Source organism: Aspergillus viridinutans, assembly GCF_018404265.1.
Source record: "Aspergillus viridinutans IFM 47045 DNA, scaffold_10, whole genome shotgun sequence".
Lineage (NCBI taxonomy): Eukaryota > Fungi > Ascomycota > Eurotiomycetes > Eurotiales > Aspergillaceae > Aspergillus > Aspergillus viridinutans.
Genome location: NW_025091226.1, coordinates 949,731 through 965,934, shown reverse-complemented (window position 1 = coordinate 965,934; position 16,204 = coordinate 949,731). Strand labels below are relative to the sequence as shown.

At 54.4% G+C, this 16,204-nt stretch overlaps 7 protein-coding genes across 7 annotated transcripts; 5 read left to right on the top strand and 2 right to left on the bottom strand.

Moving 5' to 3' along the window:
- Positions 1-1,248, bottom strand: Aspvir_002014 (biotin synthase; the record flags this gene model as incomplete). The annotated part of the gene is made up of 2 exons (XM_043273617.1): positions 1-978; positions 1,033-1,248. 2 exons carry the CDS (start codon positions 1,246-1,248, stop codon positions 1-3), a joined length of 1,194 nt encoding a protein of 397 aa, XP_043129552.1.
- Positions 1,249-2,186: 938 nt separating this feature from the next.
- bioDA (adenosylmethionine-8-amino-7-oxononanoate aminotransferase) lies at positions 2,187-4,688 on the bottom strand (the record flags this gene model as incomplete). The annotated part of the gene is made up of 3 exons (XM_043273616.1): positions 2,187-2,359; positions 2,441-4,355; positions 4,404-4,688. 3 exons carry the CDS (start codon positions 4,686-4,688, stop codon positions 2,187-2,189), a joined length of 2,373 nt encoding a protein of 790 aa, XP_043129551.1.
- A 700-nt stretch (positions 4,689-5,388) lies between these two features.
- On the top strand, positions 5,389-6,681 carry Aspvir_002012 (aminotransferase class I/II-fold pyridoxal phosphate-dependent enzyme; the record flags this gene model as incomplete). The annotated part of the gene is made up of 2 exons (XM_043273615.1): positions 5,389-6,160; positions 6,209-6,681. 2 exons carry the CDS (start codon positions 5,389-5,391, stop codon positions 6,679-6,681), a joined length of 1,245 nt encoding a protein of 414 aa, XP_043129550.1.
- Positions 6,682-7,725: 1,044 nt separating this feature from the next.
- On the top strand, positions 7,726-8,582 carry Aspvir_002011 (uncharacterized protein; the record flags this gene model as incomplete). Its single annotated transcript, XM_043273614.1, has 3 exons — positions 7,726-7,887; positions 7,932-8,024; positions 8,097-8,582. The coding sequence occupies 3 exons, from the start codon at positions 7,726-7,728 to the stop codon at positions 8,580-8,582; spliced, it is 741 nt and encodes a 246-aa protein (XP_043129549.1).
- A 392-nt stretch (positions 8,583-8,974) lies between these two features.
- Positions 8,975-11,002, top strand: Aspvir_002010 (putative very-long-chain acyl-CoA synthetase family protein (CefD1); the record flags this gene model as incomplete). Its single annotated transcript, XM_043273613.1, has 4 exons — positions 8,975-8,984; positions 9,032-9,148; positions 9,197-10,538; positions 10,588-11,002. The coding sequence occupies 4 exons, from the start codon at positions 8,975-8,977 to the stop codon at positions 11,000-11,002; spliced, it is 1,884 nt and encodes a 627-aa protein (XP_043129548.1).
- Positions 11,003-11,431: 429 nt separating this feature from the next.
- Positions 11,432-13,196, top strand: Aspvir_002009 (FAD-dependent oxidoreductase; the record flags this gene model as incomplete). The annotated part of the gene is made up of 2 exons (XM_043273612.1): positions 11,432-11,703; positions 11,756-13,196. 2 exons carry the CDS (start codon positions 11,432-11,434, stop codon positions 13,194-13,196), a joined length of 1,713 nt encoding a protein of 570 aa, XP_043129547.1.
- Positions 13,197-14,542: 1,346 nt separating this feature from the next.
- On the top strand, positions 14,543-16,066 carry Aspvir_002008 (putative integral membrane protein (Pth11); the record flags this gene model as incomplete). Its single annotated transcript, XM_043273611.1, has 6 exons — positions 14,543-14,756; positions 14,811-14,878; positions 14,933-15,182; positions 15,232-15,240; positions 15,288-15,511; positions 15,608-16,066. The coding sequence occupies 6 exons, from the start codon at positions 14,543-14,545 to the stop codon at positions 16,064-16,066; spliced, it is 1,224 nt and encodes a 407-aa protein (XP_043129546.1).
- Positions 16,067-16,204: the final 138 nt, after the last annotated feature.

The following is a 16,204-nucleotide window of genomic DNA, read 5'->3' as shown; positions in this document are numbered from 1 at the left end:
CTACGAGCTAGCTGCGGCCGGCGCAGCAGATACACTATCGTGGGCAGCAGGGGCAGCTGGGGCAGGGGGCGCCTCGACGGCAGGTTGCGTGGACCCCTCCTTCTCAAAGCTCCGCATGGGATAGAATCCCCAGCGCTCAAACATCTCGCGGTCCTCGTCCCAGCCGTTGCAATCCGTCGTCAGCATCTTCTCACCGGTGAAGACGGCGTTGGCACCGGCCATGAAGCAGGCGACCTGCTGTTCCTCCGACAGCGAGATGCGGCCCGCCGCGAGACGGACGATGGTGGCCGGCAGGACGATACGAGCGGTGGCAATGGTGCGCAGCAGCTTGTCAAAGGGGATCATCTTGCGGTCGCCGAGCGGGGTGCCCTTGATGGGAACGAGGGCGTTGACGGGGAACGATTCGGGGTGAGAGGGAAGGTTGGCGACGGTGTGGATGAGGCCGATGCGGTCGGAGTCGGCCTCGCCGAGGCCCAGGATGCCGCCGGAGCAGACGTTGATGCCGGCGTCGCGGACGTGCGACAGGGTCTGCAGGCGCTCGTCGTAGGAGCGGGTGGTGATGATGGAGGGGTAGAACTCGCGCGAGGTGTCGAGGTTGTGGTTGTAGGCGGTCAGGCCGGCGTCCTTGAGCTCCTTGGCCTGGTTCTCGTCGATCATGCCCAGGGTCACGCAGACCTCCATGCCCATGGCGCGCACGCCCGAGACCATCTCCTTGACGTTTTTGAGGCTTGTCTTGCGGCCGCGCATGTCGCGCCAGGCGGCGCCCATGCAGAACCGGGTGCTGCCGTTGTCCTTGGCGATGCGGGCGGCCTTGAGCACTTCGTCGACGGGGCTCATCTTGGTGGCTTTGAGGCCGGTGCTGTACCGGGAGGACTGTGCGCAGTACGAGCAGTCTTCGCTGCAGCCGCCGGTCTTGATGTTCATMAGGGTACACATCTGGATGGCGGCGGGGTCATGGAAGCGGCGGTGGACGGCGGCCTGTCGGTCAGTATGTCAGTATGCATTGACAGGCAGGAGGTGAGATCGACCTACCGCCGCATAAGTCAATTGGCTCAGAGGAGTCTCATAGATCTGTTGGACCTCTTCCCGAGACCAGTTGGTGCGCGGGGCGGTGGCGGCGGTTGCTTCTTGGAGGGCGGGAGGAATGCGGTTGGTTGTAAGTGATGCAGCACTGGGAGGAGCTTGGACTGTGCCATAGGATCTCCTCAGAAGGGCCCTGTGCAGGGACCGCGATAGAGATAGCGACATGGTGTGTGTGGTGTGTTGTGTGGTGGTGGTGGTGAAGAAGGGATAGGAAATGACACAAGGGAGAGCGATAATAATGGTCAATACAGAAGCTAGTTGACTAGACTAGCATCTGGATTGAACCTCGGGAGTGTGGACAAGGAGAAGAGGGGCAACACAATAGCACACGTAGTTGGGAGGGAGGATCCGTCTATCTTAGTGCTTCAAGGAGAAGAGAAGACGAAGAGTGTGGGGAGGGGTTGGAGACAGAAAAAAGGATCCAATAAGGTTGCCGCTAATTGGAATCAGCACTTGCAGATGCAAAGTAAGGGAATAATTGTATGGAATTGGATTATGAAAATAGACGAGTCACTATTATTCTCCGGAATTGTACAGTTCTTGTTGACCCCAACCGCATCCATCAATGGTTGAATTCCGTACAGAATACTATGAAGCGGGGATACAGTACTGATGATGTATCCTGATCCACAGCTTGCAATCAATGCTAACCCATTCATCCGCTCATATTTTCTTCACGATCATCGTAATTGAAATGAGATCCTCCAGCGTTGAGTGTCTTACCCGGTTACCCGTCCATTCGTAGCTCGTTCCTGATTCTGGCGGGAAAAGGCTCCGCTGTCCCTGACTGGATTTCTGGATGGACCAATTGGATCGACTGGTCGGGCAAAAGGAACTGGCAGTTATCTTCTGACTGATGCAAATCAATTTCATAATATCTGAGCACACTCCGTACTGAAGATTGATTGGTAATTGACCTTTCCTCTCTGTCGGGTCGTCGGTGAGGAATCAACAGACCAAGAGAATCTGCAGATTTCCATCTCATATTCCCGGTTCGAAATTGGTCTGGTTCGATTCTAGAATCTATGGTCTGCGAATTCGGACATCTACGGAGTATTGGATTGAATTTCATCATTCGTCTCTTAATTTATTTTGCGAATGCATCAAAGCAACGCCGACCGGAGCAGCCCTTCCAACCCTCGCACGGTCTCGGGTTTCGACGTGACGCTCGACATGATGTAGAGCACATTTCCCAGCACTCTCGAATGGACGCTAAACTTTGGCCCGCCCGCAGATAATCTCTGCTGCAGGCCCTTGGCTGCCGTGGAGGTATAGCCTACAGTAGTGGAGACGACGTCACATGTTAGCCGGCTAGAATCGGTCGAGATAATCTTGATGCAGAGAGGACTAGACTTACCGCCGCCTTGGGCGTCTCTCAGTGAGATACTGAGTACGGTGCCAATGGCGAAGACGCTCTCGACCGAGTCCGCGAATGACAGGTCACGCAGCAGATCGCGGGACCACACCGACCAGACCTCCGGGGAATTATCTTCCCCGGACACATCGACTGCTTTCCAGTTATCGCGGTATGCATTCCATGACCCACTGCTTTCCATCTTCGTCATGGTTCGCAGGGAATCCACTGCGACCGTGCAGCCGACGGCGTGCGCGGTATAACTGTGTCCGTGCAGCAGGGCGTCGCTCTTTTCGGGACTGGAGAATGCTTGGAAAATCTCCTCGCTCGCAAGCGTGGTGCAAAGAGGGAGAAGCCCGCCTGTCAGGAGTTTCGCGTTCACGGCGATGTCAGGGTGGACATTCAGGAAGGAGGCCGCAGACTTGCGTCCGAGACGGTAGAGTCCGGTAAAGACCTCGTCGAAGATGATCGGGAGACCTGACCAGGATGTCTCCGATCCTAGGCTGTTTGAATCTGTAGCGTTGGTCGTGAAGAGCTCTGGATGACTGCGGACCACGTCTGCGAGGCATCGTTGGAATAGCGGATCACAGAAGAGCATTCCACCGGCTCCGAGAATGATAGGCTCCATGATGAGAGAACCAAACTTCGTTCCTTGCCTGTGGACCAGGTCTTCGATCGTAGTGCGTATGAAATCTCTGTAGCGTTGTCCCGCTTCTGATTTGACACGCGTCTCCAGATCAAATACAGAGTTCAGCGAGGAAAACTCGAGATCCGCCCCCAAGGAGTCTCGAAGCACGTTTGGAATCTCGACCTTCCAAGTCCCTTGCGACAGTTTCACCAGGGGAAAGTCGAACCAGTACCCGCGACCGCGGTACCACTCGACCTTCTGATTATAAGTTGACGGCTCCGAGCAATCCATAACCCCGATCGTGTCGCCATGGTAGCTCCCCTTGAGACCTAGAATACTGATCTGTTCCTTGCTGGCATCCCAACCGTAGCGATGGCATGCCGCACGAAGACCCATCTTCACAGCCACTTCCATCCCTGTGCTTCCATTGTCGGTGTAGAAGACCTTTTGAAGCCGAGGGTTTCCGAGAGTGTCTTTCAGAAGCTCTGCGAGCGATAGCGCGGGCTCGTGAACGTTCCCCGCAAACATGACATGTCCATATCGTCCAGCTGCGTATGCAGCCGACAAGGCAAGCTCCGGGTTGCCATGACCAAGACCTTGAGTCCACCACGACGCTGAGCCGTCAAACGTTGGTTGCAAACTACCCTGATCTGGATTGCCGCTCGACTCAAAGGTTTGGAAGTAATCGTCATGTGCAGAGTCGATCACAGTGATATCCTTGGCAGTCATGCCATGGTGCTGCGTAAACGGGTACCATATCGTACCATGGGCCCGACTAGCCATTGACTCCAGACGATCGATTCTCTCCGCGTTTCTCGCTGCGAGTTCATCCAACAGACCTTGGACGTCTGATTCCTGCGCGACGTGCTGATAGTAGCCTGTCATGGCCTCCTCGTCCTGCGCCAGGGACGCTGCATCCTGCGACTGCGGGCGTTTGGGAGGCTGCGGCAATGGTACAAGGGGAATGCTCTTATTGCGGAAGTAGTCGCCCAAGTATTCATGGTTCTTGTAGTAATCGTCGCGGAACAGGAGGACAGAATTGACATCGTAGCCGCGAAGCAGTAGTGACTCGTAGGCCGAGATGGAAGACGAGATGCCCCCAAGTCGCGAATCTGCGACGAGAACCACTGGCAAACGAAGAGGCCGGTAAAGATCTGCCTGCGAGTTACCGTTCGGCCCAGGCGAATGGACTCCACCGGCGGTCTCTACGAGAGCGAAACTGACTCCAGTGCGAGCCCATTCGGAGAGAGTCTTGTGCACGGAACCGAGGATATCATCGTCCCAAGGGATCTATCTCATTAGCTTGCTTCAAAGCAGCAATTGCTTGTCAAAACTTACAACAAAGTTCTTCTGTTGAGCAGCGATATGCGGGCTCACCGGCTCATCGAATTGATACAAACATTTGGTCAATGTGCCAGCCGCATGACGTTGGATGTGTCTGTCATCTGCCTCGTCCAATGGTCCTGTAGAGATTGGTTTCAGGAATGCCGCCTTTTCGGCCTTGCGACGTTGCACCGCATTGCACAGAATAGTGGACACAATGGTTTTGCCTACATCTGTGTTGGCTCCGTAGACTTGGTGGGCACGCAGAGTGCGCCACAAGGCCGCTCGAACCGGAGGCATCAGATAATCAGCCTGTGTTGTGACCTGGACAGCGATATCTCACTATTCAAGGTAGAGATGTGAGTGATATCAATGGTAGCCGCATAGCCGACTATAAGCAGGCCAATCTATCTCGGTGAATCATCGTTCCATCCGAGGATCAATAAGGTAATAATAAGAGGTACTCCGTACTTGGCTGGTATTATTATAATTTACTCCGAGTATTACTTGGTTGGCCGAGGCATCCGTCAAGTGCTAAGCCTAATCCGGTACCAGGTACAAGGCACCAAGGCACCAAGGAATGTCCCGCCAATACCAGACCGTTCCCTGCTGTTGGGGACCAACGGTTGGTCCTGGTCCCTGGCAGTACGGTTGGTCCACACTAGTGCTACCTAGCTTTGGAGCAATGACCACAATTGTATTGTTATTTTTATTATTATTACTATGACTGTTATTATTATATTATCAAAATGTGTCAGTGTACTGTCACACTGTCACAAGGTATGCGTCCTGAAAGTACTCCCTACTGGTAGCCGGTCCACAGTCCACCACGGACGATACTGTTTAATCGCCAATTCCCGGCTCCACCCTGGTGTGTCGGACTTGGACGGGTCATATCCTTATTTCCATTAGTCCATCTGTCTACCCCAGATCAGCTTGTCCTTGTGTGACTGGTTTTTCCCATAATCTGTTAGTGACAAGTCTACTATAGTCTGTTCTAATGGATAGTTCCCCTCCCAAGTCCCTCCAGGATTCATTGCGTCAAGCCCTCCTTCGCAGAGAAGCCAAGTCCTCTCGTCGACGATTGACCGTGTTACCTCAGTCCTCAGTAGATTTCTCCTCGAATGATTTTCTATCGCTCTCGACATCTCCAGTCTTTCGAGAACGCTTTCTAGAACTCCTCCACCAAGCTCCCCCGCTGTACCCATTCGCCAGCGGAGGGTCGCGTCTATTGGACGGCAACTCGGCCTGCGCAGAGGAACTCGAAAATTTCACCGCAGAATTCCACGGCGCTCCCAGCGGACTTTTATTCAACTCCGGCTTCGACGCCAACGTCGGTGTCTTTTCCTGCATTCCCCAGCCAGGAGACCTGATCGTGTACGATGAACTCATCCACGCAAGCGCACGCGAGGGCATGCGGTTATCGAGGGCCGGCAAGCGTGTGCCGTTCTCGCACAGCTTACCCAGCAGCCTGGATGAAGTCCTCCAATCACATATTGCCGACGACCCTCTGATCCAGACGGGCTCGCGCAACGTCTTTATCGCCATCGAGTCCATCTACAGCATGGACGGCGACATTGCGCCTATCCAGGACTTTATCCGGGTGGTTGATCGGCTGCTCCCCCGAGGCAATGGCTACTTTATTGTCGACGAGGCGCACGCTACAGGCGTGTTTGGGCCCCGCGGTGCGGGCGTTGTCCAGGGCCTAGGCGTCGAGAAGCGCATGTTCATCCGGGTGCATACGTTCGGCAAAGCACTTGCAAGTCACGGTGGTGAGTTCTTCTTTTTCTGATCTTCATGATAGGGAACTAACTGGATAGCAATTGTGCTCTGTTGCCCCGACACAAGAGACTACCTGATCAACTACGCGCGGAGCCTGATCTACACCACCGCCATGGGATTCCCCTTCCTTGCGTCCATACGCGCGGCCTACGAGCTCCTTGCAGAGGGCGAGACGGAGCAGCTTCAGACCAAACTGCAGCAGCTGGTCGCGTACTTCCGCGACCGCCTCGCGGAATTGGACGCCTGGGACCCCGCGGCCTTCCAAGTGGATCATTTCCCGACTTCGCCCATCTTCTCTGTGCGTAGCCGCTTCCCGCGCCAGCTGGCCGCGGCGTGTCAGCAAAAGGGGTTTGTGGTCCGCGCTATTATGGCGCCTACTGTTCCTGCGGGTAGAGAGCGGGTGAGGGTTTGCCTTCATGCGGGTAATACGGTGGAGGAAATTGATGGGTTGGTTGATACGTTTAAGGCTTGGTTGAGCCAGACGACGGAGAAGAAGGTTGCTAGGTTATGACATGATGAATATAACTAGCCAGTAATAAAAAGTGCATTATTAGAGGATCGTGAAGTCGTGGTCGTTGGGCACCTGAAGAGGACCCAGTCCCCATGGATGCGGCTGGAGCCGCTGAGGCTCTGGTTTCGGTGGTGGGTGTAGGGCTGAGTGAGGTTATCAGTCCTTCCTGGCGCCCAGAACTGTTGCCCTGGTGGACGTAGAAGGTGTGCCTCCAGCTTGATGGTAGTTATGAGATGTGGTTAGGTGCCTAAGTTTTTCTGCATCTTCATGTTCACTGTCTGATGATAAACCTGAGAGCTCCTCTATTATAACTTCGCCCTTGATGCTCATGCATTCAATCTACCTAGCTAGCAAGGCAGCATTTATTTAGCCAGCTGATATGCTCCTGGATGTAGGTACTTGAGTAGGTCACTCCTTCTCAGGCGGCCGGACCACGACGATATGCTCCTCGGAATCACACCTGTCAACCCTAGCATGTCGTGCACTCGCATCTATAGACATGAGTATCATGAGGTTGACAAACAAGCAATTGGACCTCATGGATTTGATGACCGTCGAGCTGGCCGGTACCGGGTTCGCATTGTCGGGGACAGGGTATAGTTCCTCCCTGGACGTGTCAGGCTGAAGAACACCTTATTGAGCAGCCATACCATCAAGACGCCGTTGAGCTTTGGCTTGAGGCTTTGCTAGACATCTAGGTCACCACCAAGATATGAAGATGGCCATGATTCTGTATTCCTGTGAATTTATACACCGTTTATCCCAGAGAACTACCCCAATGAAGTTGTTGCAGGCGTATTTCTCCAGAACTGCTATACTAGCCTAGTTTGGTTGATTGCGTATACTCGTTTAGATAACAAGACAAAATGGCAATCTGCGAAGCAGTAGCCAGATAGTCCAGAGGCAATGCCATATCTGTGGTGGCTCAGGACACAGTGGACGTGATATGCGAGGTGCTGTTTGATAGACATCAGGCGTACTTACTGATAGCATATTTCTGATTCCAAGTATCGACTAGCTTCTTCACAAGAAGTGTAAAGTTCCATGCCAAATATTCAATTGGGCTACAAACGCGAGGTAGGCAACAGGTGTGTATACCGCGTCACCTGCTGCTACTTCTTCCTCGATCTGGATCCAGGTCATCACAACCACCATCACAACAACAGCGGATTCGCTCTGGTTGTTGTCTCAACCAAAGACATGGCTGTAAGTACAATCCACAACTCACAGGATACTACTGAAGAAGATAGTCCTGTAGCTCCTGCTACAAGCCCACCTGTCCCGGCGCCGAGAGCTGCCAGACGCTGTACGCGATCTCGGATTTGGTCGTGGCCTACGCGCAGGTGAGTTTAGCTCGGTCTATCTGCAAAATCTATAGTCAAAATACTGATAAATACTGATGCATGATGATATAGCAGCCCGAGCCGACCCCTACCACTGCACTCAACGCCCCGACCTCCGCTCCTAACACCCAGATCCCAACCGAGGAAGCTCCCATCGACGAAAGCGACAGCGACGACGAGATAAACTGGAAAAACAAGCTGGCCATTGAAGCAACTGAATGCGTTTTCCGTGGCGTTCATCTCTCGGCCCCTCCCTTCCCGTTCAGACAACGCTGGGATGCGGCTGCCCGTCACGAGATAGGCGAGCGAAAGAATCGGGGCAGGAAGCGCAAGAGAAGGGAGTATGAAGAATACGAAGAGGAGGAGAACTACGAGTACTTTGATAATGAGGAATTTCAGAGGATACATGATCTCATGTCTGCTACCCTTGTTACTATCGCGGCCATGGATACCAGTCCTCGTCCGACGAAGCGGCGGAAGAAGGCGATGAGGAAGAAGAAGCAGGGTCGTGCTGGTGGTGGTGATGGTGTTGCTGGTCCTGCAGGCAGCTCAGCTTGAAGAATGATACTGAAGAGTGGTGTATGAGTGATGGATTGATGGATTGATGGAATATGATTTGTGATCATTACTGGATGAACGAGTGCCATTGATGGAGCTTCCTTCCCCGCATCCTTGTCCTTCAGACCTTTGCCAACGAATCACCAATGGATCATCCTTTACCGGCCTAGTATGTACACGTCAGTGCCGAACCAGTAAGACTGTTGACCGAGAGGTGAATGCCAGATGCGGGGAGGTTGAGGATGAACCGAGGATAGACCGACAGCTCGGCAACGGCATGGTTGTCTCAATTACTAGACACCATCCACTGCTTGCTTTCTATTCTACTAATTCTTGCTTTAATACCGTTTGCATGAGCGATTGCTGAGTTTACATCTTTCCCTACTGGCACGATGAGTCTAGGTATGTCTACATCCAGTGACATCAGTGTCACTAACCGAATTCTGTAGCCGCAGTAGCAGGAGGTGCTACGCTGGCGGCGTATCTGAACGCCAAGTTCCACGTCACCAAAGACATCTCGACTCTGTACGTCGCATGGAAAAGTAACCGTTCTTTTGAACAAGCTGGTATGGTGCCCTCCCTCGTACTTGCAAAATCACGTCTGACAAGAACAGCGGCCAAGGGTCTTGGAAATGTCTGGTTTGTATTCCTGGAAACAGCAAAGAAGTACCCGGATATGGCGTGCATGTGGACACGGGAGGGAATCTATACCTACCGTGACGTCCAGCACCTCGCCTGCCAATATGCGCACTACTTTCTTTCCAAAGGGGTCAAGCAAGGGGACCTGGTGGCCTTTTACCTGCAGAACCGGGTGGAATTTATGATTGCGTGGCTTGCTCTCTGGAGTATTGGATGTGCGCCCGCTGCAATCAACTACAATCTTACCGGGGATGCGTTGGTGCATTGCCTCAAGATCAGCGGAGCCAAGCTTGTTCTGGTGGATGGCGATGAAGAATGTCGCGCGCGCATCGAGGACAGCAGGGAAGCTATCGAAGGCCAACTGGGCATGGAACTTGTCTACCTAGGCCCCTCGTTCACCTCGCAAGTATCTACCTTTCCCACCACCAAGCCACCCAAGGATCTCGCGCTGAACATGTCGGGCGAGTATCCGGCCATCCTGCTGTACACCTCCGGCACCACCGGCATGCCCAAAGGCTGCGCATTCACCATGGCACGACTGTACAGCACGCTCGCTCTCCGCCGCGGATCGATGGAGGACACCGACGGTCCCGGCGGGGACATCTGGTACAGCTGCATGCCCCTGTACCACGGCACATCTGCTATCGCCATGATGGTCTGCCTCACTACAGGCGTCAGCATTGCCCTAGGCAAGAAATTCAGCGTGCGCAACTTCTGGCGCGATATCCGAGACTCCCGCGCCACGATCTTTGTGTACGTCGGCGAAGTTGCGCGGTACCTGCTGGCCGCGCCGCCCTCGCCGGACGACCGCAACCACCACGTTCGCTGCATGTACGGCAACGGACTGCGACCGGACATCTGGGAGAAATTCCGCGACCGGTTCGGGATCGGTACCGTGGCGGAGTTCTTCAACAGCACCGAGGGGCTTTTCGGGCTGTTCAATTTCAACAAGGGCCCGTTTACGGCGGGGAGTGTCGGTCACCACGGACTGATCATGCGAGCTGTCATGCACAACATGTTTGTGCCTGTGGCGATCGATCCCACCACCGGCGATGTCCTGCGCGACCCCAAGACGGGGTTTGCGATCCGGGCCCCGTACGACAAAGGCGGCGAGATCATCGTCAATGTTCCCAGCGAACAAGCATTCCAAGGCTACTGGCGCAACGAAAGCGCGACCTCCAAGAAATTCCTGCGCGACGTCTTCAGAAAGGGCGATCTGTGGTATCGCTCCGGCGATGCGCTACGCCGCCAGAACGACGGCCGGTGGTACTTTCTCGATCGACTGGGCGATACCTTTCGATGGAAATCCGAGAACGTGTAAGTCTGCCTCTGATAAAACCACAGTGCTAAATACTAATGGACGCAGTGCAACCGCCGAAGTGGCCGAAATCCTAGGCCAATACCCCGGCATCCAAGAAGCTAACGTCTACGGAGTCCTGGTCCCCGAACACGAGGGCCGCGCCGGCTGCGCAGCGCTCCAGCTCAGCCCGGAGGCGGCAGACGCATTCGACTTTCGCGGTCTGGCTGCGTTTGCACGCGCAAGACTGCCCCGGTACGCTGTTCCAGTGTTTCTACGGATCGTGGAGACGCCGGCGCATATCCACAACCACAAGCAGAACAAGGTGCCCTTGCGCGAGGAGGGGGTCGACCCAGCCAAGGTTGGGAGTAAGGTGGCTGAGGGATGGGATGACAAGTTCTATTGGCTTCCGGCGGGGGCGGAGGAATATGTGGAGTTTGGGAAGAGGGAGTGGGAGACGCTGGTGGGAGGTGCTCGTTTGTAGGGACGGATCTGGATCCTGGATAGAAGGATCGAGTATCCGTATGCAAGATAACATACATTGTGTTATGAAGATAAATAGCTGTGCATCAAGGGATGAATATGCATATTATTATGGATATGGAATATGTAGTCGATAACTAATGATAATAATAGAAAGCCAAGGCATTCTGGAACGAACCCCCTCAATTATACGATTACGGAGTATTGAACGGACAATTTCGACTGATTAGGCGAATCCTCCAGCATCTCCACCGACTAAGGAATTAGCATCGGATTAACTCCTATGCAGGCCACGCGGTGCCTTCTAGCGTCGGATGCCACAGGTTCCTGGCTGGTTGCTGGATGCAGAGGAAATGAGCTAATAAATCAAGAGATTCCCTCGTCCGTCCTGTCGAGACGTAAACTGCTTCAAGGGTGATCGGTAATGAAGATGTTCTCCACTACGACAAACGGCTGGTCGGTTCTGACCGGCCTCCTGGCTCTATCTTCTACGGCATCTGCCTCTACCACTTCTCAAGCAAACTGTCGATGCTTCCCTGGAGAAGCATGCTGGCCCTCCCCCCAGGTCTGGTCCGCTTTCAACCAGACAATTGACGGCCGACTGGTTGCTACGATCCCGCTAGGCACTCCCTGCCATGCGCCCAACTATGATGCTGCCACATGCGAGGCTCTGAAGGCACATTGGCAGATGCCTGAGCTGCAGTACGTAATGTCCTCTTCTTTTCCTTTCTGATTCGGAACTGATAGAAAGCAGCTATGAATCCTCCTCGTCGATCATGGCCCCATTCTTCACCGATGGCACCTGCGACCCATTCCACCCCGTCTCCCAGCCCTGCACGCTGGGCAACTATGTTGTCTACGCGGTCAACGTGAGCAAGCCCGAGCACATCTCCAAGACGATGCAGTTTGCCACCAAGAACAACATCCGCGTGGTCGTGCGCAACACCGGCCACGATTACAACGGCAAGTCCACCGGTGCAGGGGCCCTGGGGATCTGGACGCATCACCTCAAGGACATTCAGTTCAAGGACTGGTCCGACAAGCACTACAAGGGCAAGGCCATCAAGATGGGTGCCGGCGTGCAGGGCATCGAGGCGTACCAGGCCGCCGATGCGCAAGGTCTCGAGGTAGTCGGCGGCGAGTGTCCGACCGTTGGTCTGGCCGGCGGCTACACCCAAGGCGGCGGGCACTCGGCGCTGGCCTCGCGGCACGGACTGGCAGCCGACCAGGTCCTCGAGTGGGAGGTGATTGACGGGCAGGGCAACTTCATCGTGGCCAACCGCGACAACAAGTACGCGGACCTGTACTGGGCGCTGAGCGGCGGCGGCGGCGGCACCTACGGCGTGGTCTGGTCGATGACGTCCAAGGCGCACCCGGCGACGCCGGTGTCGGGGCTGAGCTTGAGCTTTACCAGCGACGGCATCTCGCAGGATACGTTCTATGAGGCGGTTGCGCTGTACCACGCGACGCTGCCGGCGATCGTCGACGCCGGCGCCATGAGCGTTTGGTATTTTACCAACACCAGCTTCTACATCTCGCCGCTGACCGCGCCCAACATCCCCGTGGCCCAGCTCCAGGCGCTAGTCAAGCCCTTCACCGACGGGCTGACCCGGCTGGGGATCGACTTTATCACCTACTCGGCGCAGTTCGACAGCTACCTGGCTGAATTTGAGGGGATGCAGGGCGCCATCGAGGTCGGCATCGCGCAGTACGGCGGCTGGCTGATCCCGCGCTCGGTTGTGCAGACCAACAACGCCAACCTCACCGCCGCGTACCGGGCCATCACGTCCGACGGCGCCACCTTCATCGGCGTGGGGGTCAACGTCTCCCCGGCGGTGGCCGGCGATGTCTACAACGCGGTGCTGCCCGCCTGGCGCGAGACGCTGATCGACACCATCATCACGACGCCGTGGGACTGGACCGCTCCGACGGCCGACATGATCGCGCTGCAGCGCAAGATGACCGACGAGTACATTCCTCGCCTGGAGGCGGTGGCACCGAACTCGGGGGCGTATCTCAACGAGGCCGATTTCCGGCAGCCCAATTTCCAGACGGCGTTTTATGGTAAAAACTACCAGAAGCTGCGGGCCATCAAGGCCAAGTATGATCCGAATAGCATGTTCTATGGGACTACGGCTGTGGGGTCGGACGAGTGGACCGTCACGTCGGATGGACACTTGTGCAAGAGCAAGTAACCTAGCCAGAGTCGGCTAGGAGCAGTGTATATATGTTTCAATACGGTGTACCTCTCTAGATATCTTAATTATTGACTTGACTATGCAGCATCTGCAAGTAACGTGACTACTGCCTCACTGGCCTCCTATTAGGCTATTAGCTATTAACCGGCTAGAGTTCTCATCCTCAGGGATTGAGCTAACTAAATAGTCTCCATCTGTGCTCGCAGTCGCAGCTCATCAAGCTGAAACTGGTATCATCATCTACCGACATTAAGGCATGCTTCGGAAGAATCCAGAGTCTAGACGTCTGAGACCATCGGCAATCTTGACCATATATTAGACAGACAGGGGAACCTCGCACAGAGAACGGAGTAGACTACGGACTACGGAGTAAACTACCTTATCTTCTACCAGTCTGCTTCCTTACTGGCCGGCTGCAGTATGGCTGTATGATCCTGATCCTGATCCTGCAACTCCACCGCGGGATCGATGGCCCAATGAAATGTGGAGGCGGGACTAAGTTGGGCCTAGTTTGGGGGGCATAACAGGGATGTTTCCGGTTGGTTGAAGCTTAATAGATGAATCGCCTGCCGCTTTTGCATTTCCGTGAATCCTGGTCGATTTTTGGGTTTGTTCCAAGTCTCTCGGTCCCTTCCATGTGCACACTGTAACTCGATCCCTTGATGTAGGTACTAGTAGTAAGGTAGATGAATGTGTATCTACAGGCTACAGCATATCTAGATACAATAGACTGACACTGATAAGATGGCCAATGCCAATGCCAATGCCAAGATAAACGTGAACCATGGTTTCAACGGCTTACAGTTCTCCACTTGTTTACTAGGACCATTCCTGCGCAGGAAGCGGACTGGCCAGGTTGGGCTGAAATGAAAAGCAAGCGAGGACCTTCTACTGGTGGAATGCCATGTTCGGAGTACTCCGTAGTCCAAAGACTGAGACAGTCTCAGTCGGTTTTTCGGACTAGCCGTGGTTCATCGGAGAACTGTCTGAGAAAGGTTCAGTTCCTTCTTCCATTGTTCCACCACTCCTGGTCTACTCCCATTTTTACTTTTGTGTTACCGTGCGCCGATCCTTCTCACTATTACTAAGTATCGATTCCCAGCCCAGCTGGAGACGACCAGCGTGACCAACTGACCATATCATAAACTCAGGCGGAGACCTGTCTAGATTCAGTGGATAACTGGATATCCTCAGTCGGAAATCGATCTAAATCCTACAAACTTAATTGTGCATCTCAATAAATATCCCAGTAAAGTAGAAAATACGCACATCCTTCTAGGTCAACAGCTTCATATCTCCATATTAGTGAAGCCACGGTGATATGCTTGCTCCCTAGCATAGCCATGGGTTGGGTGTACAATCTCAAAACCCCCGATCCTCACAGCCAGGTCCCGCGTGTCATTGCCATCTGCCTGGTTTTTCCCATCGTCGCCTTTCTGGCTGTTCTTTTGCGGCTGTATGTGCGCGTCGTTACCAAGCGCGCCGGATGGGTCGATGATTATGCCTCGCTGTTCAGTTCCGTTCTGGGCATTGCGTATGGCGCGATAGCCATTGCGCGTGAGTCTCCTGCAAGTCTGGAGTTGCAAGGCTGCAGATGCTAACTACGCATAGAATCGCGATGGGGTCTTGGACTGGATGCCAAATACTTTCCCAAGGAAAACGTCGTGCCGTTCAGCAAGGTCCGTCTTGCCTTGACCTCACCGACGATAAAGATCTGTGGTTGACTAAAGCAGGTTCAATATACCGGCGGCCCCGTCTACACGCTGGCCCTGCTAGGCTTCAAAGTCTCGCTTTTGGCCTCGTACCTCCGCATCGGCGGGTTCGTCAAGGCCTACCGCATCGTCATCATCGCCGTCATCGTCGCCTGTGTCGGTAACCAGTTGGCTTTTACATTTGTCTTGTGCTTTGCCTGTCATCCGATAGCCAAGCAGTGGGATATGTCCATCCAGGGCACCTGCATCGATGCCCTTGCATCTTACTACGGTATGTTCTCTTTTCTCCCGTCAAGTCGTGCCAGACTAACATCATACAGCACTCGCAGGTATGACTCTCAGCAGTAACCGGCGCAAGCAGGACTAAGAAAACCAGGAACCAGCCTCGCCTTCGACTGCATCATCATCGCCCTCCCCCTCCCCGTCCTGATAACCCTGCACCTCCAGCGCCGCCAAAAAATCGCCCTCGTCGCCCTCTTCGCCCTCGGCTTCTTCGTCACCATCATCCAAATCATCCGCATCTTCACCATCAAGAACCTCAAAACTTATACCGACAGCCAGGGTATCGTCCTCTGGTCTGTTATTGAAATTAGCCTCGGCGTATGTTCCCCCTCCTCTTACCTCCACTTCACTCATCGCCAGCGACGCTCCACTGTCGCTCGCTCGCTCGCACGCTCGCTAACTTAAAGACTGCAGGTAATAATCTCCTGCATCCCAACCTACGGCCCCCTCTTCCACTCCCTCAAACTAGCCTCCTCCCGCCGCCGCTACCCCGGCGGATCCCAGTCCTACCGCCTGACGCCCTCGAAGCGCCCCTCCGGCTATATTCATGGCTCCGGCTCCAACTCCAGCCCCTTCGATAGTCGTATCCCCGCGACGACGACCATCTTGTCGACTGCGGTAGAGCAGGAGCGGGACAAGGTCGCCTCGGATGGGGACTCGGAGGAGCGGATCCTGGCGCCGTGTGCGCGTATACATGCGAGTTCGAATTCGAATACGAATTCGAATTCGCACGAGCGGGGAAGTGAGAGTGAGACGACGCTGGCGGAGTTGAAGGGGATGACTGAGAACGGGACAGAGTGCGGGGGGATCCATACGATGACGGAGGTGCGGGTCGAGAGTCATAGTTTGAGGGGCAGCGGGTGGATTGAGTGATTGGTGTGTTTGTGTTGATACCCATGTAATATCGAGTGATTTGGACACTCAACTGATAATGACGGTAATCTATTCATTGAATCTACATTCTAATTGCACATCGGCGGTAAACGAAACAGAACAGTTGATATCACGGGC